General features: G+C 39.2%; 2 protein-coding genes across 2 annotated transcripts; both read left to right on the top strand.

Moving 5' to 3' along the window:
• Positions 1 to 656: 656 nt before the first annotated feature.
• On the top strand, positions 657 to 8,351 carry TMEM128 (transmembrane protein 128). Its single transcript, XM_030239580.2, has 5 exons — positions 657 to 797; positions 1,879 to 2,020; positions 3,940 to 4,101; positions 5,159 to 5,267; positions 6,591 to 8,351. Exons 1-4 carry the CDS (start codon positions 680 to 682, stop codon positions 5,256 to 5,258), a joined length of 522 nt encoding a protein of 173 aa, XP_030095440.1. The 5' UTR covers positions 657 to 679; the 3' UTR covers positions 5,259 to 5,267; positions 6,591 to 8,351.
• Positions 8,352 to 10,646: 2,295 nt separating this feature from the next.
• Positions 10,647 to 23,547, top strand: OTOP1 (otopetrin 1). The gene is made up of 6 exons (XM_009101423.4): positions 10,647 to 10,932; positions 15,970 to 16,106; positions 18,962 to 19,020; positions 20,931 to 21,061; positions 22,057 to 23,003; positions 23,377 to 23,547. Exons 1-6 carry the CDS (start codon positions 10,647 to 10,649, stop codon positions 23,545 to 23,547), a joined length of 1,731 nt encoding a protein of 576 aa, XP_009099671.1.
• Positions 23,548 to 23,948: the final 401 nt, after the last annotated feature.

The following is a 23,948-nucleotide window of genomic DNA, read 5'->3' as shown; positions in this document are numbered from 1 at the left end:
TTTGTTTGCAGAAATATGCAGGTGTGAATTTGGTATTTACTTATGCAGAAATCAACTACAGAACTGAAACAATCTATTATACAATTTTATTAGTTTATTTAACTTTTACCTAGAGTGTCTTGCAAATATGTTTGTTATTTCCAGTTTGTCTTACAAATATGTTTGTTATTTCCAGTTAGGAGCTGCAGCCTCGAGTGCTACAGGATTCGCGTGGCTCTGGAAAGCTCCCAGAGCTTTGCATTTCACAGTCACAGAATATTCCGAGCTGGGAGGATCCCAGAAGGATCACGGAATCCAACCTTGAGTGAACGGCCCCTATGGGATCGAACCTCCGAGCTTGCTGTTACTAGCACCACGCTCCCATCATTTTTAACTCACACCACTGGTCTGTGTCACAGAAATTGAGAATATCTGGTTGGCAGATGAGGAAAACATATCTACCCACAGAGTGTTTTGGGGGCTTTTCCTGAATCATTTCGGCACCACAGCCTTCACTGCGGCACTCGGTTGTACACGGCAGTGCTCCCTCCCTCCAGGGGGGATCAGCGCGATTCCCGAAGCTGTTTCTGGATCCTGGACCGGCGGTCCCTGGGCCCGGCCGCCGCCGCTGCCCCTCACGCCGGGGCGGTCGCGGCCGCCGCGCTCCCGCCCCGCCGCGTCACTGCCGGAGCGGCCCAACATGGAGCCCGGCGGCGGCGGGGACGCGCTCCCGAGGCTGCGGCGCTCGGGGCGGCGCGGGCCGGAGCCCGGGGACCCGCAGCAGCCGCAGCCGCCTGCCCGGGGCGGCGGGACGGCCGGTGGGTGGTGCCGGGGCGCGGGGAGCGGTGCCGGGCCCCGCCGGCGGGCGCTGGGACGGCAGTGGGGCCATCTCGGGTGGAGCGGCGCGGAGCGCGGCCCCGCCTGCCCTCAGGTGTCCGCTCCTGACTGCGAGCTGGGCGTGGGGGATGCGAGGGGCTTGCAGCCGAGGACTGCAGGATGCGGATGAAGTGCTCGGCTGCTCCGGGCCCGAGCTCCAATAGGATGAGGAGGAATCTAGGAAATGAAAAATAAAGCTGCCTGTAAGCGCCAGCAGAGCTGTGGGTACGCTCTGCTGGTGGCGGTGCGTGTGGAGGAGTCGGCACATGTGACACTGCTGAAGGCACACGGGCCACCAGGAACTCCTGGTGATAAACTTAAGGGTGTGAGACATCAAACCCACCTCTGATACCTTTTTTTGACAGTGTGTATAATACTGTCTTGCACGGTTACTGTCGTGCACAAAAATGGCTTTCTCATCTGCTTGCTCTGATGTCTCGCTGTCTAAAACAGTACGTGGTAATGAGGGGAAAAAGAAGGTAGTTTCCTGCACAGTGATAGTTGCAATTTACCTGCTGAAAGTGTGCAGTGTAGGTCCCGCTAGTTCCTGAAACTGCAGCTGAAAATTTGTGAATTATCTGCAGTTGAGAACAAGAAAATTATGCCTGCAATCGTTTTGCATATACCCTTCATTAAGAAGGATAGAAATAAATTAAATTGGATGTAACAACCTGAAATTCTATATACTAGATTAATAAAAATGGTTTAATAACATATGGGGTTTTTAATTAGTTAAACAGCCCTTACAAAATCTAGTCAGCTGTTTCCTAAAAAGAGACACAGATATGGTGTTGTGCTGATTGTTACTGCTTTGTCCTTTCATCAAAGGATACTTTGCTTTGTTTCATTTCAGTAAATGCTCAGAGTTCTTTAAAATATTCGTAGCACAAAGTGTATTATGATGAGTAGAATAATCTCCCAAGATAAATGAATTAAAAAGATAAAGTATCATGCTTTATGTTACTGTAATCATACTTCATTTAATGACTGGCTTTAGTGCTATAATTATGTTCTTATTTACAGAAGAGTCTACAGCTGTAGAGAAGACGATGAGGCCTCTTAACAGACTGAATATTCATTCTGCATTCTGGATTTTGGCATCAATAGCTGTGACATACTACTTTGATTTTTTAAAAAATATTAAAGAAACTATGCAAGGAAATAGGTAAGGTATCTTTTCTTACAAAAAGGTGTGTTTTAGTCCTATAATCATACTCAGTTTGTTATATCTGGTCACTGTATTTTAAATAATGGATTAATAAGATTTGCAATAGGAATAGAGAAACCTGGGACTGTTCATCCTGGAGAAGGCTCAGAGGCATTTTGTCAATGCAAGTAAATACCTGAAGGGAGGGAAGAGAAAGAAGACGGAGCCAGGCTCTGTCCAGTTGTGTCCAGGACTGAACCAGAGGCAGAGGGCACAAACTGAAATGAAGGAGGTTCCCTCTGAAGATCAGGAAACACTTTTTTACTGTCAGGGTGACTGAGCACTGAACAGGTTGCCCAGGTAGGTTATGGAGTCTCTGTCTTTGGAGATACTCAAAAACCATCTGGGCGTGATTCTGGGCAACTGGCAGTAGCTGAGCTTGCTTGAGCAGGGAGGTTGGACCAGATGACCACCTAAGCTGATATTATTGAACTAATTCTAAAGTAAATACAATGCTTGCAATTGGCTACAATTGGTTTTTTCTCTGTAAACTCTACTGAGCTGTCTTTGTACGTGCAAATTTTGCTCTGATACCAGACATTTAAATACTGTACCTTCAAGTTTTCGTTTAAGTCCAAGAAATAGCTGCCTGTTTTGTTGGAAGTATTTTGGTTTTGATTTTATTTTTTTATAACAAGCCCCCTGAAATTCATCCTTAGAGGTCAAAGAGAAGTTCATTTCTCTAGAAGATCTGTAGATTATTTTGAGTAGGTCAGCAAAAGATAGTGAAATAATTTCTGTGAGGTAATTTTTATATTTAGTCTATTTCTTTTCTATTAAAAATATTTTCAATGGGATTGATGTATGTTAAATGGTTTTAGATAGCTTCAGCTGGAAGTGCTTTTAAAACACGTTGCTGTTGTCATTGTTATATCAGTATGAGGTAGCTGCACAGGGCTCTGTGCTGGGGGTTTCTCTGGAGCTGCTCTCCCAGGCTAGTTATACTCTTCATACACCTGACTGCAAAAGCAAAACCAGTGACTCCAATGTGTAATCAAAATTTGGGGTCAGGACCCTGTCTTCCTGCACTGCTTGTCTAGGTAGGCCCTGGCAGCAGTTCTCTTAGTGCAGGATTCTCCATTGGTAGTAACAAGATTTCAAAGTAGCATATTATGTTTGCTGTACCATTACAGAGCACATGGTACCTGAGTAGAAAGAGCCTTGATTACCTTTTGTAATTTAGTAATCAAGTTATGGTAAGAATTCATTTTTCAAATTTTTTATTTGCTAATACACGTTCAGATAAGGTGTTATTAAAGGGCATCCTTCTCCCAAGTTGCTTTATCTGAACTAGTTTTGAAGTGTATCCTCAAAGAGGCTCAAAAGTGTCTCCCCCTAAATAATCACATACCCTGTGTTTTTATGATTCTGAGTTTAAAATACTGAATTTTTCTATGGTTTTCTTCAGCAGTTATAAAGAATAATCTTCATGCTTCTTGTTAAATTTGAGAGTTCCCAAACTGAAATCATATTAAAGCTTTCTGCAGCATTTCTGTTGCACAAAGATCACCAGCCTAATTTATAGTGAAAAGCACAGTTGGAGTGGAGCCTATTTTATTTTATTAGGGACAAAGTGGTTTTGGTGTGGTAGTATAGTAGATTCCTGACAAGATCTGTCACATTGAATTTCCAAAATATTGGAGGGGACAATATATGAAAGGAATGTTTCATTGCAAAATTAAACTCAGTTTAAGAGCTTTTAAGGGCAAAAAGTGTTTAGTAAGATTAATTTAAGGTAAAACCTACAGGAACTCTAGGCCACAATCTGTGTTTTTAATAGATACTGCCTGTTCTGTTTGTCAACTGGAGTGAAGATTACTGTGCAAACTGCAGCATGACTATGCTAAACATGGTTTGATGTGCTTTTCTTCCTGCAGCTGGTGGCTTTTCTGTGGCACTTGTTTATTGGCTGCATGTTTATGTGTTGCCTTTTACTGCATACTGTATCTTGAGTGGTACTGTGGAATTCAGGACTATGATGAACAGTACCCTGCACTGATTCCTATCACAACAGCTACCTTTATAGCAGCAGCAATTTGGTGAGTTCCAACACTGTGTGCAAACTTCTGCTAAACCTGTGCAAGTCTGTGTGTTAATGGGCTCATTTTATAAGAACTATAATTTCTGTAATTCTGCTATGTGTATTGATGACACTACCAGTTCTATGTAGCATAATTTCTTGCACTTTCAACTTTGACCCACAAAGCAAGAGTTGCAACAGTTGAAACTGTATATTGTCTACTTGATGATGTACTGGATCTTTTCTGTCTTGAAAATTTAGGGGTAAACTGAAGTTATCTTTGCTAGTGTAAATTTCTCACCTCTAGCAACTTCTTGTGGAGTTTACAAATTAGAGACAAAGGTGCACTCTCCCTGTCTGAGAAAAAATTCTGTTAAATCAGTTTCTGTCAGAGTTCTTCATTATGAAACAATCTATAAGTAGCAAACATATGCATAACGTTCGACTTCTGACTATTGCCATTTGAGCTTTAAGGATTTATATTTTGTCTGAGAATGGTACTTTTAGTAAGAGTTGCTTTACTTATGAGGTTATATGAGAGCTGAGCAAATGTGAATGAAGAAAATTACATACATTGTGCCAGTTAATTTATTTGCTTTCTGCATGAAAATTGATTTCCTCTTGTTTAGCTGTTGTGTCGAAGTATCAGTCAGTATTGTTGCAATGGTGAAAAACAGGAAGACTGAAGAAAATAAAGGTTCCCTATGGTTTATAATCAGTCAAATCTGTAATTCTTGTAAATCAGTTGTAAAATAAGTTGGTTTTCCCCTTGTCTCTTGAGTTAACTGAAATCTGTCAGGATCAAAGTTTAGATTAGGGTTTCTCTCAGCCATGTCTGCCCATTGAAAAATCAAAGAGTAGGTCATTTTCAGGGGCTTCAGATACAGATTTTCTGAAAGTAAAAGGTATGTTTATCCTTTACCCTTGATGTGTTGTGTTTTCAGAAACAAAGAAGTATATTTCCAGGTTAAGTAATTTATATCTTATTTCTTCTTTTGACATGTTTCCTTTGTACACCTGGTGTTTCTGTAATGTGACAACTGAACTTACCAAATATTTTCTGCTTTTATTCCCAGTTTCAATGTTGCCTTGTGGCCTGTCTGGTCATTTTTGACACCTGTGTTGCTCTTCATTCAATTCATGGGTATTGTGATGCTTGTGTCACTCCTGGGATAAGCCCTTCAGGTAAATAATTGAATTTTTCAAGCACATAAAAATGATTATCTTGTGGGGACTGCTTTGATAAGGATTGGGAGGCTGTTTAGGGGTTCCTTCTCTGTGTTTTATGGACATTCTTCAAATTGTGACATTTTGTGGCATATAGAGTAAACAGAGAACATCAAAGGGGGAAGAATATCCTTTCCACTTCTCTAAAATTCTATTCTAAACATTGAAAAGAAATGTTAGTGAGAATGGATGGTTTGGAGATGTATAGGCCAGAAACCTGCAGCTTTTACCTAGATTGGGAGAACTTCTTAGTAAAGGTGTTTGACCTGATAGTAAAGGGGAGAAGATATCAACATCTATGGACAAAGCCCTTCTCCATTTTTTAAAATTAAAAATCTTTGTCATGTCTTTGTCTTCAAGTGTGCTGTTTTCATTTTCTGTGATGCACAGCCCAGATCAACCTGCTGTGTGGAAAATTGCCAGATATGAGAAGTTATTTGTTCTTTCTAAAAAGAATTTTCAAAGGCCAACCCATCTGTTTTGTTGACTTGAAAAATGCATTCTCAATAACTGCCATATCTCTTGTTAGGATATACTTATCAAATGAATCCAGTGAAATGTAAAAAGCTAAGGAAGACACCAAATACAGTAAATAGGGTAAAGGATGTCCTCTGTATCACAAGTGTCTCACATCATCCAGGGCAGCTCCTCCTTCAGCAGGTCTTGTTTGTTGTACTTCTCAAGGGAATATGGAGGAAGCCTGTTTGGCTTTGCTTGCCATCACAAATCCTTTCTGAAGAGATCCTCAGCATTTTTAGGAGTGCAGCAAAAAGAACACCATGCTGGATTGCTGGATTGTCAGTACAAGTGTAGTCTCTTGTACTGACAAAGTTGTAGGCAAAAGTGTTCAATGTCTGGGATGGTGAAACTCTGACTTTTTTTTTTAATAACAAGCTGAACCACTGTTGCATTTTCCCCTCTATTTTTGAGATATCAAGAAACCTGATTTTTAGGGAGATAATTAACTTCTACTCAGAAAACTCACACTTCTGAAAAATACAATACTTAATTCGGAACCTCTTTACTGTGTCAAAATGTTGAGTCACACTTGCTGATACAAACATGTCCATGTTTGCTGGATCTGTCATCTGCCATGTTCTGTCTCTGCACTTGAAGTATGTGGGAAATTCTCTATTAGGTCAACTAATTATTTGCCTAATAATTAGGGACAAGTTATTACTTAGTGTTCCAAAATCCTTAATTCATTTATGATACATCTTGTGCAGTATATAGAACATTCAAATATTTTTGTTAAATTTGTTTTTTTTTCTTTTCTTTCAGCTTCATGTGAAGGACTCAAGTAACTGTAATCCTGCAAAGTGTATGTCACTTTTGTTACATTCCACTACTCCTGTTGTTTCTAATACTGCCTGTTTGCTCTAATACAGTAATTCTTAATCTACTTGATTTATAAATCAATGGACATAACCATAGGAAAAACCAACAGATTAGTCAATAATTGGAAGATAAATATGTTGTACATCTCTTAGTAACATGAAACCTTTCATTTTGTAAAGCTTTGTAAAGCTTCTATTTATATTTGAGTATTAAGCACATGGGTAGTAAGTAATAGCACCATAGAATAGTTATTGTTGAAAGGGACCTTTAAATATTATCTCTGGGGGCCTAGAGGTTACCTACTCAAACTTCCTGCTCAAATCATGTTGTTTGGTTTGGAAGTAAGTGATACTTAAATCAAGTGTTGTGGGGTTTTAATACTATATTCTTTCCATTTGAATTGACGGTAAAATACTCTTATTGAAGGTAAAATACTCTTATCTGGAACCTGTGTTTGTACTTGTAAACTTACTTACAGGAGACATTTCTTGATCTCTTAAATTTCTGCTGTTATATGTGTTACCATGTAGGAAATATTTTATTATCTAATGTCTTGAATTCAGATATGCTAATGTTTAAAAAAAGTATGGACAGGGGTAAGGGAGAGCTGGTTGACATTTGGGAGTGCCATCAATTAAATAAATAAATTCTACTTGTGCTCATACAGTTTGTCCACAGCCAAAGGTGAATGATCAAGATGTGAATAATCAGCAATACAATGAACAATATTAACACTACACAAGAAATTTGGAGTACACGTTAAATTCTTTTGATGTATGTACTGTTTTTCAGTATTCAGGTTGTTTTTTCTTCTGTAAATCAAATTTTAATTCTTAGCAGTGCCTGTTAATGAAGTTGCCATTTTCCTTACTCAGCAATGAAGAGGCTGATATTAACTTAAAAGCTACTAGTTATACTCAGTTGGGAAAATAAAATAGCATTTTATTTTTATTAAGTGTCTGTTCATGTTGGCTGAGATACTTAACTACCTGAAAACCTGGGCACCATCTGGTTGCTAGACCACTTTATGTAGATCCTCTTGTAAATACTTTTCCATGCACACCTTTTTGAAAATAGGAGAATGTAGAAATTGGGCATTTAAACCTGTTAAAATCTACTCCTTGTGAGTGTAGCTTAAAGTCTGGATTGCCAGAGGATGCTGTGTTCTTCACTCTGACTTCCAAATTCACACCATTGCTGAACACATGGAATGTTTAGTAATGACAGAGAATACACATTGTCTTTGGTTGTTACTGTTCCATTAATGAAAAAATTGGGACCTAGTAGTATGTAATACAGTGGATCAGACAAACCAAAATAAAGTGCATTCAGCACTACTTGAAGTAGTTTGTAGGATAAGTGAACAGCTTGATTTGTTTAAATGTAATATTTAAATTTGCCAAAACCAGTCATGCTTCACATCTTTAAAGTGCAAATAGCTTATCTTCAGTTCTTCAATTTTTAAAAGGTTTTACCAATTTTATGTCTGCATACACAGGTACATTTGAGTAACTTTCTTTATTACAACATTTAAAATGCAGTATTGCTCAGGGATGGTTATTATAGCTGTGTTTTTATTTGTCAGCTATATAAATGCTCTAGGTGTTTTAAGTTGCCTTGTGATCTGAATTAAAATTACTGTTTGCTACATGATTTTTAAAATTCATTCTTCTGAACATCTTAATAAACTTTGTACAAAAATGATCAATAGCTGTTCAATATTTAATTGTTTAACCATCTAATTACACTTTCTTGGAGACTTCCACCCCATCTCATTGCTTTTTCTATAAAATAGATGTTCATGTAGATTTTACATACTGTACTTGACTCAGAGTACCTTTGTCTTTCATGCCCCTTCAGCTGTGTTTATTGAAGGTGTAATAACACTCTGTTCACCTCTGGAGAGCTGTTTGCCTTCAGACTACTTTGATGTCTTTCTGAGAATCCCAGGTAGAAATGCTCATTGTACAAAGTTCAGCAAAGTCTTTAACAGATCTGAGTATCCAACACAATGCTCATTCACTTGTGTGCTCAAAAGGAAGTAGTGGAAAATCTGGTAAGAATGTAAAACAATGCTTGTTTTAATTGTTGTAACCTGACACAATGCTGCTGCCACTTCTGTGAACTCCTTGCTTTTGTTATTTTCCTTACCACAAATAAAGAATTTAGGGCAAGGGGGTAGCAATTGATATCTCCACCTCTACTAAAGCTTGAATGTATTCTCTTGGTACAGACCACCATAGGTATCCTCTGTATCCATTTACATTATTTCATTTCAGGATGAGAGTGTGTACCAGCACCAGAGAGCTTTCCTTTACATGTGACAAGGGATGCTCTTGGATAATTTGAAGTAAAATAGTCCATGCAGTGAAGATTATTTATCACAGTTACCCATAGAAGCTCTGTGAAATGGAAAGATCTTTCTTAGTTATTCTTTAAAGGTTACATCATAGGAGATAGAAGTAGGATTTGGCAATTCCACAATGCCATTTCTGATAACAATGGATGTAGCTGTGAGCTAGAGGTGGTTGAAGCCTGACTGTTTGACTAGCTATGCTTTTGATTTAACAGGCCAGACAGAAACATGGGGCTTGCTTCCTGTTAAGTGCATTCCTCAAAAGGAAAATTTGCACATGGTATAAAATACCTGTTTCTTGAGAACAGAACAAAATGGATAAAGGACAAGAACTACTTCTTTATGTTTATCTAAATAGGTGATTGTCCCGAATTCACTCATTCCACCTTTCTGTCATTTTGTTTTCCTTCCCTGTTCTTTAAGAGTCTTGTGAACCCCAGACACTTTTATGTAAGTTGAGAAGTGTCCTTTGTTATATGAGAAAAACCCCTCTATTAATTTCTGGCTTCAGAAGACAAAAAGCTTAAAATGACTCCTTTGCCAGAGGAAGTGGAGTAAAATAGACACTGTATTTTCAAGATATCTTTTTTTTTACATTTGTATTGTAGTTGAATTAGTGGTTTAATTTCATGCAAGGTGTGGGTCGCTCACTGTAAAAGCCAGTGTTTTGGGTAATCAATATGCAACCAACAGGTACAGAGCAAAAATGCAAAAGATGTGCTTGGCCTAAACAAGGACCAGTGTATCTTGGTGTTTGGCCTCCAAGCTATGCTCAGCATCCAAATACCTAAAGTTAGGAGAATTCAGTTTAAGTAGAAAAGGGTCAATACTGAAAGTGTGTATAAATATTGGGAAAATGAATATATAAGAAGCGGACTAAATTCTGCCGAAGGTTTTGCTACTTTGAGCTCAGTAGCTGCTTCTCCAGCTAGCAATTCCTATAGTACTGTGTTGTCAGAATGGGACTTTCTAAAAAAACCAAAGTAAATTACCACTTTTTAAAGATCTAGAAAATTCCTGGAAAACGAGGTTCTGTCCTACCAGTGAAAGTACCGATTGCTCAAAAGAAGATGGCCTGTGGAGGCCAGAGTGTGAAGCACGTGTGTCATCCCTCTGCCTCGCTGTGTTAAGGAGCTCCATCAGCAGCTGCTGGCTCCTGGGCTGCAGGGCAGGCTCCAGCCTCACCAGCTCCAGGTTCTGGCCGTTCCTCGGCTTTCCAGCCGTCGAGCCGGGGGTTTGTTCAACACATGGTGTCTTTTGCATCTTCCTGTCCAGGGAATGTGTTACACCGCACGTGTCTCCCAACACGGACCATGTCCCCATGTCCCTCACCAAAGGCAGACAGGCAGAGCTGGCTCCAAGCTAACCTTCGTCCGAGTCACTTCTCCTCACCCTGGTCTGCACCCCAGCTGTTGTCAGTCTCTAGGAGGAATGTCCCACAAAAACCTCAGCAGCCTCTCCCGCAGCGGGGAGCGCGGGGCTGCCCCGGCAGCCGGGGAACCCCCGCCCGCGGGCAGGGCACGGCCAGGGCCCGCGGTCCCGCTCCGCCCCCGCCGCGATGGGGGACGGGCCAGCAGCGGCCTCGGGGCTCCCCGGGGAAAGCGGGGCCGCCTGCTTGGAGCACCTGGCCGGCGGCGTGGGAGATGGAGCAAGCCGCGGGGTGCCCCGCGGTGGGCGGCAGCTACCCGCAGAAAAACGCCGAGATCCTCAGCAGCCAGTACGGCATCAACCTCTTCCTGGCCGGGCTGCTGCTCACATTCGCCTGGGCTGTGCATGCTGTGGGCATCAGCAAGAGCCACCTGCTCTCCTACCTCATCACGCTGATGCTCATCCAGCTGCTGTGGATGCTGTGGTACCTCTGCAGGAGTTGCACGCAGAGGAGGCTGATCCGGGACAAGGACACACACGCAGGAGCCCGCTGGCTGAAGTGTAAGTACTTGTGGATGGCACAGAGTGGTGCCTACCGCACAAGGGACATCTGTGCCATCACCTGTGTCTGCTGCCTCTTTGTTACCTCTCCATCCCTACCGGGAGGCATCCTGGTATTTGCAAACTGAATGAACATGCAGTGCACTCTAAAGTAAATATATGCATAAGCTGAACATACTAGAAGATTGTATTGGGAAGCTGTTTGTTAAACATCCTCACTTTCCAACCTACCATTTCTAGTGCTGAAAGCTCTGGTGCCTTTCTTCCTTACCAGGCTTGTTTGGTGAAACTTGAAAAATGAAATATAGCTAGTGGAATAGGCAGTTTTGTTGGTGTCTTTCAGCCGTTTTGGAGGAATTATCACCTTTTTCAGATGATATAATGCAATTTACTTTATGGTAGTACCAGTCAGAAAGTTCCTGAAGCTGTGTCTATAGCAGCGTATATCAGAGATTCCTGCTTATATGTGTACAGTGATGCTTCCAAAACGTCTCGAGTTAGACAGAAGAGGAAAAAATCCCTGACCAGATCAGTTTGTAATCAGTACATAAAGCAGTTAAACAAGGAATCTAAACTGAGTATTTGCTTGCAGAAAAAGTACACAAGTTTGTGAAGGTAGTATTGGGGTGTGCTGGCCCTTATCTGCAGTCAGCTGTGTACCAGAGTGAGGATACGAAGGTATATTGAGAGAAGGTGTTTGGGGAACACATCACAGAGTTGTAGTGACAGGAATCTTTGTTTTCAGGTACCAAGGAAAAACCTGCATCAGTGCTTGTGGAATAATAGGCAGTCCCAGTTTAACCAGCCTCTTCCAGTCTCAGCACTGTGAATGATAGATTGGGAAGTATTTAAGTGGAATGTTATGAGAGCTTTCCCCTAAAATGTTTTCTACCTACTAACAATGAGACAACAGCTAATTTTCACAGCAGCTAATTAAACATCTAAATGAAAATTCCAAGAACACCTGTCACCTGATTGTTTTGGAAAGTAAGGTTGTGCTGTGGAAATGTAGTTCTCAATCTCAGTGCTTGTGTATCATTTACTTTCTTAGCAACTGTTAACATTTGTGTTTGAATTGCTGACAGAAAACCTTTTTTTTTTTAATGTCTTATGCACGGCCATTATCTCTGAAATGCATGGAGTTCACATACCAACTGTTGAATTGTTCCTCTTGATTATTTACTATTTTTCAAGGCAATGTTAATCTCTCATGCATTTTTCATTTATTAGCTTATGTGGCTTACAACCTCCTGAAATTCATTCAAGGCTTAATATGATCCTACCTTGGGCCAAGCTAAGCTTTTGTTACTCAGGGGGTAGCTTTCCCCTCCTAAATATGGAATAAATACTGCCTAGCATGGGCAAGTACAGCAGGATCCCCCACCCTCTTTTTTTGGTGCCGCATTCACAACATTTCATTTGTCCTACAGAATATAAGGAGTCACAGAAACTAAGAAATAAGATCCTAAATTGAACAACTAGGTTACTTTATCCATTTCTTTTACCAGCACAGGATACCTCTTTGTACTGGCTTCACAGGGGCTGAGGGTTCCATGGCTTCTCTTAGGCTGCAATTCAACAAATTTGCCCTTAGGGAATGACCTACACTTTCCTGTTCTTGGGAGTTTCTTGTAGTTACAACAAGTCTGTATAACTCCTTTATCCTCTATTGGTAAAATAAAACTTATTTGAGCTAAGGAAAAACTCAGGTGGCAATTCCTCTGCCAAGATCCCCCTTGCCCTCCTCTTTATCAGTTCATTTGTCACAGAAATCTTTTACCTAAAGGATCAAAAGTCCAAAAAGGAAAGGGGAGGATGGAGTGGGACAGACATATTTTGTTTGGATTTTTCCACTGAAAGCTTTCTGCAATTTTTTTGTTAGCTCTATCAGCTACTTTTGAAGAACATCTCTTTGCTGTAATTGTGAGAGCAAATGCCCTTGTATTAAACAGTATTAAATGAGTGTATTTTCATGAATCCTTTCAAACTGTGAATATCATTTTAGTAAAAGTGGTGGCAGTTGCCTGCTTAGACCATTTTGCTCTGACAAATGTTGAAAAAGAATGATTTAACAAAAACCTCCTATAACTGACTCCTTGTACATGTTTATCAACACTAGAAGGACAGATGATTGGTTTGTAAGAACTGCTCACAGGAAGGTTTCCTTGAGCCTTTCGGCACCAAGGTGTCAGTTGTGTGAACCCCTGTGCTTGGTTCTCTTCCACCTGCGTGGTTGACCAAGAACCACTCCTGGAGTCTGAATGTGGGAAAAGTTTGTGGCAGAGCTGTGTCTTTAAAACAACACTGTTATCCTGACCCAAATAACCACAGGGAACCTTAGGAAGTCTTTCCTTATCTCATTCCAAATGTTATTCCCCTAAGTAAGCTCTCCTGCTAGGAAAAGCTCTCTGACCATTTTTGGGAAAGTTCAGTGAAGTGAGCCAGAGAACTCGAAAATCAGTTGGCTTCACAAACAGCTTTATTTTATCACATTCTTTAGCAGCACAGTTTCTGCTTAGAGCATTGACAACTGGTCAACTTAAAAGCTCTTAACAGACTTCAGCTTGTTTCTTTTTACTGCCTGCATTGAATTGCCAATTATTTGAACAATAATTTAAAATAAGACTGGCATTTTTGCAACTGTATCATTAAGTTTTTCTGATCTTCTTGATGGTAACTAGCAAGAAATGAGCCAGCACTTAGCAATATTGAAAATCCTATATTATTGATCCTGTAAGACACAGAGGTTTCAATGAATGTTTGAAAGGAAAAAATAATGAAACAGCTACTCATAGCAATAATTTCACATTTCTTACAACTTTAAATGAAAATAACTAAGTGGTGGCATTATCTTCCTTGAAATTACTGGTGTCCATTTAGCATTAGCACATACTACTGAAGTTTCTATCACAAAAGTTGTCAGAAACATACCATATGCATGGTCATTAAGGTTGGGCTTTGATTTTTGACTAAGAAAATTAGTACAATCATTCTCTTTTGAAGCCCATAAATAAGCATGTTGGACACTTTGTATACACTTGTAGTGTGGCCACCTGGGCGATTGCAGAAATATCTAAATACCATTTGAATAAATGAAACAATCTAAAATTAAGGATCATATAAATTCTTCTAATCCTTGGAGGTCAGTAGTCTATAATCTTGTTGCTTCAGAAGATAACTTTTGCCTTCTTATTATAACACATGTGAAATGGACTCATTTCAGACCAATAGGCTGTTTCCTGCCTACTTAGTAAATAAACCATAAATCACAAAATCAGTCTTCTAAATCAATCTTAGAATAATTCAGGTGGGAAGGGACTTCTGAAGTCCATCTAGTCTAACACCTTGCTCAGAGCATGTCTAGTTACCTCAAGCAGAGTGATTTATAATCAGTTATATTTATAATTTTATAATCAGAACTAGAAATTCTAATTTATATCGTAATTATTAACATTGCTTAGATAAGGAAAGAAACCTACCATTTGATCTCAAGAGCAGCCTATAATTTTGTATTTTATGATACCATTTAGTTTCATACACAATAAAAATGGCACCTCTATTTAAAAATGTGGACTCCAGTCCTGTAATGTGTGTTAGAATACAAATTAGCTGACCTAAGAAGCATAAATTAAAAAAAAATGTATGGGATTATACACATGCATGAAGTGCAGAGCTGAGGTTTTAGATTTTGCAATATTAAAGCAAAAGTTTTTAGCTCCTGGTAGAAATTACACTCAATCAGTAATTTTACACTGTTTTTATTATAGAGGGATTGTAAAGCAGAAGCATAAAATCCTACTGGAATTCATACCCTTGTGATTGAAAAGGTTTCTGAAGTCTATTTTTGTTTAATTTTAAAGAGTGAATGAAATACGAAACTAAATTGCAGTGTGTTTATATAATTTCTACTTAATTTTTATCAATGTAACTTTAACAATAAAGGTATTAATTAAATAAATTTTAATTTAGTGTTACTTTTTTACTAGCACATGTCAAGTGGAATACATGGTACTTATAGGAAGTTAGGTTGTGGCCCCATATAAAATATATTCATCCAAGTCAACACTAGTGAGGTTATTTACTCTGTAAGGAATTATAAAGAAAGATTAAATTACTGATGCTGGTTTATATCATGAGGTCTGGTTAAGGTCCGTGGATAAATTTTTATCTAGTCTTCATTCAAATAAGTCCAAATTAAATCCAGTGAAAACTTGCTTTAAAAAAAGCTTTTAAAAAGGAGGAAAAAACCTCCCACCCAAACACAAAAAAAAAATCCCTCAAACCAAACCTAAGACTTGGTTCAGTAATCTTGTAGCCAATTATACTTTGTCGTACAGGTACAAACCCAATAATAACAGCAACAAAAAAATGAACAAAGGGAAATGTATTTCAAAGTTCTTTAGGGTATAGAGTAATATGTTAGGATATTTGTGTGTGTGTGTGTGAAATATAGATACTGAAATTAAATCTGTGGTTCCTTTCTAAGAGAATAAACGATACAGCTCGTTGTGGTTGTGGTCTCTGAGTTACAGAGTGACCCCCCCAGCCATGGGGAGGGCACACCAAGTGATTGTGTGACTTCCCACTGTGGAGGTGCTGGGCTGGGGGATGTGAGGTGATTGTTCAGCTCCCCAGGAGTGCCCAGTTTGCTGTGGAGCTGCTGAGGGCAGTAATTCCTGCCTTCTATGGCTGCTTCAGTGCCACTGTCACCTGGGAGCCTGTCCTGCCTAGAGCTGGGCACTCTGCCAGGGGCTGAATGTCCTGGGCACTGCTGGGCTGGCAACTCCTCCCTGACCATGCAGGGTCTGTTTGTCCAGTGGTGACCTTGCTTCATCTACTGGGCAGAGGCTGTTACAAATTAGAGGCACTTATTTCATAGAGTCCATTATCTTCTTGAGCATTTCCCTTATTTCCCTAAGCAAGAACACAGGTATTGATCAACTTTCACTCCCCTAAAGAGGTTTTTGTATATTTTACAAATAGTCTCTAGACACTAAACTATAAATTATAATTTTCTAATATCTTTTTCATTTGTAGGTGGGATTACATTATTTGCCGTGATTACTTTAATTCTGGACTCCTTTAAAATTGGATATTATATTGATTTTTCAAACTGCTTATCACCAACTGAAGGCATTTTTCCTGTTACACATGCTGTCCACACCATCTTACAGGTAAAAGTCACTGGTTGCACTTTTATATTAATCTTTTTTCTTTTCAAAAATATATTTTATCTTGTCATCAGTGGACTTAACACTAATTTCATTTCTAATCATGTCACAGAATACTGTTGAGGACTAAATGCTTTTGCATGTATAGTAAATTCAAGCTTTGCAACCTGAAATTCACGGGTTTCAAACGTGGATTTGAAAAAAAGGATAATAAAAAAATGTTCTCCTGTAGTTGAAGTCACATGGCCTTTTTGTTTAATTGAAGTTACATAGAGAATTTTCAGAATTTTGAGGCTGAAAGAGTATTTTGGCTAAAGACAATTCCCTTGTTTATGTATGTAGGACTTGCCACACAAGTTCAATTCAATCTGTCTAAACTGATGTTCCTGTGTGGTTAGAGGTGTAGGCCTGGTAAGTTAAAGGGGACAAAACCCTTCCTAGCTGGTTCTAAAACACTTGCACAACTTTCCTGTAACAAATGAACATGGAAGTTCCTTCTAGAAGCATTTACTTGTTCTTATCAGTGGCTGCACAGTAGCAAACATAGTCAGTGACTCCTGTGAAATATTCCAGCTGCCTGTTGGTACAAGGCTTTGGGTCTAGAGTGTGTGGTGACACTCCATAGCTGATTGTTTCTCACATTAACTCCTCTAAACCCCTGTCAGCAGGTTTGTAGGGAAGAAGAAAAGAAAAAGCCACTCAGTTGAGATAATCACAGCCAGGCACTTTTATGAATTTTCCAAGGGGTTTATGTCATTCAGAAAGAAAGGTTTTCCTGGCAGTTGTGGTTGCATGTAAATGAGCTTTGGAACAGCCTACATTTTTCTGCTTTCTTCAACAGTAAAAAAAATAAATAGTGCACTGAAATTTAAACAGTAACTCTCACCCCATCTATGTTTTTCTCTGAAATTCTGAGTTGGTTGAAGTAATCTAAGTTTTACATTCTTGTAATATCCACCCTCCATGTCTTGCAACTTCCTTCCTTCATCTCTGAAAAATAAACCAATGAAATTAAGCTCTTCTGTATGCTGGTCTGAACACAGCATTCTTCATTACAGCCAGTGACCCAGAGCTGACAAGGTTTCCAGCCACCATGAACTGGAGTGTGGAAGAATGGTGAATAAAAATGCTGAACAAAGGCAACAAGAATTCTAATTTAAATTTTACATCACCCAGTGTCACTGAATTTATCATTACAGAGCTTAAAATAATGAACACTTGAATGTTAGCCTGAGAAATCAAAGAAAAAGTTAAATTTAAAAAGTAATTAACCAAATACCTCTTACCTAAGACTTCTTGTGTCTTTGAAACAGTGAATGAAATCACAGCAGAGAACATCCCTAATATGTGTCATTTAAAAACCAAAGAATTTGTTTTCTACCAGATATGTATCAGATTCTGTTGTCATTTACTCTTAGTGAGGCATCCTGATACATGCCATGAAATGAATATATACATTCTGCACTCATGTATGAACTAACATGTACCTGCTTTCCCAGAGCAGGCTGTACATTATGTTCTTCTGCAGGTAGAAGTCCCCTTGAGGCAATGAGTATTCTGTGAGCCAAAACTGGATTTTATGCTATTTCTGTACTAAATTTTCCTATTTCTTCCTATCATCTTGTGTCTGAACAGAGCTTCAAAACTAATGTTTTTATAAGTTTTAAAGAATGGTTTCAGATCTGCTGTCAGATTTTACTGCATTTATCCCAGGATGGGAAATTGAATATGGCATTAGAGACTAAGGTAATTTCAGTTTGATTTCAGCTGAAACCTACATTAAGTATTTTAGTCTTTACATCTAGGATTTTCCAGTGGCCACTCCTCTCATTGATAAATGCTTCATTAGAGGAATTGTTACTGCTGGGTAGCATTGTTGAGCCATAAAGAACTGCATTTGCCCAGCATTGGTTGGCTCAGAAACAGTGGCTGTGAAGGCATCCTACAGTAATGGATGCTGTGGAAAAAAGGGCTTCCAGTTATACTGGTTGCTGAAGAAGAACCCAAAGTTTTTATCACTTTTCAGACCATTTCTGGAATACCAAACCAGGCAGGTTTCTAAGAGAAATCTTAGGACTCTTTCTCTCCTGATAGTTCACCTACTGATGATTCAGTATCCTAGGAACTCTTGGGAGTTAACAGACTGTTAGTGTCACCCTAACATCCCTGAGGAATTTTGGTATAGCTCTTGAACCTATCCACACTTTGTTTTGTTTCAATGGGAATCTCTTTCTGAGGTCTCCATTATACTGTCACAAACAGAGAGCTCTAATTTTATTCCTCTTTGCTTTCACATGCTAACTTGTTGTTATCTCTCTCTTTTGTTCCTTGTTTGTGTTTTCTGGACTATCCTTGAGTGCAGCTGCTGTGTTCTTAATGGGGTTGTCTCTCATGCAGTTAGTACAAACTTTTCTCATGCTTCCTGGGAATTTGTTGCTTTATTAGTCAAATCTAACATCCTTTCATCAATCTCTTCCCCTCCATAGAATTTAATATATTTCATAAATTATTCAAACTTAGCATCACCATGCCCTGCAGCAATCACACCTCTATCCACAGCCAGTGACTTTATTTTGTCATTGAAATAAAATCTCTTCAGATACAGAAGGAAAATATGTTTTGGTGAGTGATACTTAGACTTTCTACTGTTAAGCCACTGATTTTTCATGTAAGAAATCTCAGGTTCTGTGTAAATATCACATGAAATCATGAGCTCGTTCACATGTGTGGAGATGGAGCTGCCTCAGTTTAAATCATCAGGAGTTTTAACAATTTGAATGTCTATCATGCACTTTCCTTTCTGAGTGTTACATGTGTGCATCAGTGTAATGATATTTCTCTGTATTTCTTCCATTTAGGTGTATTTTCTGTGGTGTCATGCAAAGGATGTCATCCAGTCTTTCAAAACACTTGAAAGGTAAAGTGGATCTGATCCTCATCTGGCAAGTTAATAGATGTAGGTCTGCTTTAACACCAAAAATTTATTGTATGAGAGACAGAGAAAATATACAGAGATCGATTCTCCTCTTGATTGCATTAAGTAGAAAGAAATAGAACAGTTAAAGTAACTCCATTTAGCCTTATTTAATCTACACTGATATTTTGTAATACAAAATAGTGACAGAATACATATATTTTTCTCATGAGAGAGGAAGATGGCAATATATGATACCACAGAGTCACTTAAGAAGGAAGCATCATATATGTATTTTAAGACTATGCACTATATTATGTTTTATTTATTTACTGAAAGGAAACCTGTACCACCAACCTTCAGTCAATGCAATGTAACTGAGGTATTTTATATTGATTTTATGGAAAACATCTTTTTAAAACTAGGTCTTAGATGCATAGAATAGTTTGGGTTGGAAAAAGCCTTTAAAAGCCATTTAGTCCAACCCCTCTGCAATAAGCAGGAACACCTTAAACTAGATCAGGTTGCTCAGAGGTCCATCCAACCTGGTCTTGAATGTTTCCAGCCCGTGTTGATGCTGGGGCTTGCCCTGACCCAGCTGCAGGACCTTGCACTTGGCCTTTTTGAGCCTCATAAGGTTCCCATAGGGCACTTCTTGAGCTCATCCGTGTCCTTCTGGCATCCCACCCCTCAGGCACATCAACCACACCTCACAGCTGTGCTGGATGCAGCTGTGCACATGCACCTGGAAACACAACCTCCCTGGTGGTATCCTGTCTAACAAATCAGATCCAATGTGTTTTCTACTTTTGTGAGAAGGTGAATTTATGTATATTAATCTGTCTGTACATAGGACATAAGTAAGCAAACATGGTAATTTTCAAAGTACTTTAAATTTAAAGTTATCAATGATCTGACCAGTTTCTGTAGGAGGTAAAATAAATTTGCTCAGAAACATCATCTGTGGTGAAGGTTCTGCATTTTTTCTACTCTCTTGGGTAAGTGTTGAAACCCCATGCTCATGAAGAGAGTGATTACAAAAGGCTGTGCAATGTCAGCTATCAGCTCTGTTTATAAGTAGATTTTAAAAATTTCTAACTGCAAGTTTATCATTAGAACAGTGTTGTAATAAAGAACTGTTTCTTGGTGAAGAAACATGAACATCCTCAGGTGCAGGAAATCACCTGGCACTGTGAAAGGATTGTGCCTAGGAAAGAGATAGATACATGACCTCCTACAGAAAAGGGACTGCTTGGCAATGGAGGACATTTTTTTTTCTGGATTCTATTAGAAAGTTCAGAACCATTAATACACTTCTTTCTCCAATGCCATTCTGTTTCGCCAAGCTGCAATGGCTTGTCAGAGCCCAGGGACCTCAAAAATGCATGGAGACCTACCCTCATTTGTACTTTGAATAGAATAAAGCCCTCTGTTAGCTTCAGCTCTCTCCAGGAGACAAAAATGCTTGGGCTAGAAGTTGGAGAAGGTGGTGGCATCTGTGAAGAAAGATCAGACAGAGAATATGAAGAAGCACTGCAGAAGGCTGTGAAATATGGTTTGCAAACAAATAATCCTGTTCAGATTGTTCAATCACTAACATGAAGCTTATCCAGCCCAAAGAATAAAACCCATCACATAAGAGAGCATAAGAAACAATAAAAGCATTCTATTAATAGTTTAATGCATTAGGCCATTTAATATATTGAATTTCTGTAAGGTTTTGGAAGACTGATTTCAGTGACTGCAGAACATCTTTAGAGATTGGTGATGATTTTTTCAACCCTCTCCCTGCACTGGCAAATAAATAGTGCCATTTAGCTTGTACACAGAAAGTTAATCCATTTAATTTCATTTCACATATTTCATGAGATACAGTCTGTGAGGATTCCTGCAATAATTACTTTGTTTTGTAGGTTTGGTGTTATCCATTCTGTTTTCACAAATTTGCTCCTGTGGACAAATGGCGTGTTGACAGAGTCAAAACATCAATTGAATGAACATAAAGAAAGACTAATCACACTTGGTTTTGGGAACATAACTATAGGTAAGCAAAAGGCTTGGTGTGTTGTGAAATTCCTGCTCTAGCACACTGATACAAAACACAGTCACTGTAGAATTTAGCTGAGTCATTCATGATTATGTCAGCATAGTCATTCTGGCATGGTAATTACCATGTGCCCCATATCATGGGGCACATGGTAATTAGCTCATACAGGATTGTTATCATGTATGTGAACAAGGCAGTATTTTTCCTGTAAGTTCCAAACAAATAAATTTTTTGAGAACATTTATTTTAAGGAATAACATCACTGAGGAACATCACTAAGAAACCAATTTTTTACTAAATCACAGTAATAAATTAACATAGCAGTGTTAAAAAGAGACTTTACTCCTTACTAAGTTATTTGTAAAAAAACAAGTATGGATAATCTTGCTAGTCTTTCCCAGGAGAGTGATTGCATGTAGCCTGTGGTGCTACAGGATTCAGTGGGATGGCTCAAAGGAATAGAAGTTGTCTATTAGTGCTGTTTTACAAGACAAGGACTTTGCTCTGGGTTTTTTTTTTACTAATGAATCATTTTCTCCATCGGCGAAATGGTGCAAGCTGTAGTCAGCAAACTTTTAGAGTAAGGAGGAAATAAAGAAAAAAGTTCTTCACTGTGAGGGTGGCAAGTCACTGGAACAGGTTGCTCAGAGAAGCTGTGGATGCTCCATCCCTGGAAATGTTCAAGGTCAGGTTAGATGGAGCTTTGAGCAACCTAGTCTAGTGGAGGGTTCCCTGTCCACAACAGGGGGGTTTTGAAATAGATGATCTTTAAGGTCCCTTCCAACCCAGGCTGTTCTATGACAGCTGGTGGGGATGTCCTCTGCTTTCAAACCCCAGTGAAGCAGGGGGAAGCCTTTTCTTAGGTGGGTATCTGCGTGTTGTTTGACTGAAATCTTACCTTTTGTGTTTCATTATTTTATTTATGTTTTATTTATTCATTTAAAAAAAGGAACCTTGATAATGCACATAACTGATCTCTCCTTCTCCTTTAGTTCTAGATGATCATGCACCTCAATGCAATTGCACAACAACAACCCTCTGCTCGATATTTTCACAGGGAATATATTACCTATATCCCTTTAATATAGAGTATCACATCCTAGCATCCACGATGCTCTATGTCCTGTGGAAGAACATTGGTCGTAAAGTTGAGCACCACCAGCAAAACAAAACTCCATTCAAATTCCACGGCATAACTGTTGGAATGATTTTTGGACTAATAGTGTTAACTAGCACAATAGCCATAGTTGTTGTGTATTTAATTCAGATTGGAGGCTCAAAAATCAAAAGTGAGTTAGCACTCACTATGTTTTATTTGCACGCTATCTTCGTGTTGGCTCTCATGTGCACAGCTGGAATCGTCGCCCTTCTCATCTACAGACTGGAGGATAGGTCGCTGGATAACTCCAAGAACCCTGCTCGAAAACTGGATGCAGAACTGCTGGTGGGCACAGCTGCAGGGTCCTGGCTGCTCTCCTGGGGCTCAATCCTTGCCATTATCTGTGCCCAAGGTCATCCCAAATACACATGGTATAACCTGCCCTACTCTGTTCTGGTTATTATTGAGAAATATATTCAGAACCTCTTTATCATTGAATCCATCCACCGTGAGCAGGAGAAGGCGAATGAGGACATTAAAACTCTTCGAATAGTGACCATATCTCGGGGGAGCACTTTGTCCCTCACCCCCTTGTACAAAGAGATTTACAACGGCAGAGCTGCTCGTGACAGCGGCGACGTACCCTGTCTGTTTAAAGGCAGCATCTGTGCGAGAGAAAACGATGGTGCTGGTGTTGCCGGAGAAGAAATGAGTCAGGACAATAGTTTGGTCATGCACTCAGCCTCAGATTTCTCATTTTACAGCAGAAACTCAGTTACTAACAACAAGAGGAGAATTTTGAAGAACATCGCTGCATTTTTATTCCTCTGCAACCTTTCGGTAAGACATTTTGAATATAGTTCACAAGGTATACCCAAAAGCTTCCTATCCTTTCAAGTCTGATAAGTATATTAAAATTGCATGGTTCTATAGTTTGTAGGCAGTATATTTTACTTCTAGAAGAGGTGAATATACTTTTGGGGAACAAAGTTTATTTAATGAGGAATATGGGAGGCTCCTTTCAGTAATGGTCCAAAAACTGTAGCAACAGCAGAAGCTGAAACCCTCTTCCACCAGTGTGGCCCCGTAGCAACAGGAAGGGATTTCTTAGGGACTCCTGAAGCCAGTTTGCAGCACGGTGAGTCACAGTCATTAAGGGCTATTGACTTGTACCGCTGGTGATTAATACTGGCCTCACGTTCTTTCCCTGCAGCTGTGGATACCACCGGCGTTCGGGTGCCGCCCGGAGTATGACAATGGACTGGAAGAAATAGTTTTTGGCTTTGAACCCTGGATAATTGTTGTGAACCTTGCGATGCCTTTTTCTATTTTCTATCGGATGCATTCAGCTGCCTCTCTCTTTGAGGTCAATTGTAAAACATAGATCATATACGGTCCCTCAGTGAACAATTGATTGAATAATTAATTACATAAATAACAGTTGAGGGAGTGGATGAATGGATGAGTGAATGCAGCAGCTGCTCAATAAATAGAAGATTCAATAATTTTTTTTAAAGAAGGGACAATAGCTAATAGCATGTATTTTTTTTTCTTTCCACATGTTTTGTTATATATGTGGTGTTATTGTATAAATACTCTTTTCAGAATCATATTAGTGTTAATATGATTAACACTACATAGTAAAGTTAATTCACAGAATCATATTAGTGTTAATATGATTAACACTACATAGTAAAGTTAATTCTATCTCATTAATCTTTGTTTTAGTCAACTGGGATTTGTTCTCTATACAATTTGTATGGCTTTGTTTTCATTCATTGTGAC

The sequence above is a fragment of the Serinus canaria genome, chromosome 4, assembly GCF_022539315.1.
Source record: "Serinus canaria isolate serCan28SL12 chromosome 4, serCan2020, whole genome shotgun sequence".
NCBI classification, from domain to species: Eukaryota; Metazoa; Chordata; class Aves; order Passeriformes; family Fringillidae; genus Serinus; species Serinus canaria.
This window is presented reverse-complemented; position numbering and strand designations above follow the sequence as displayed.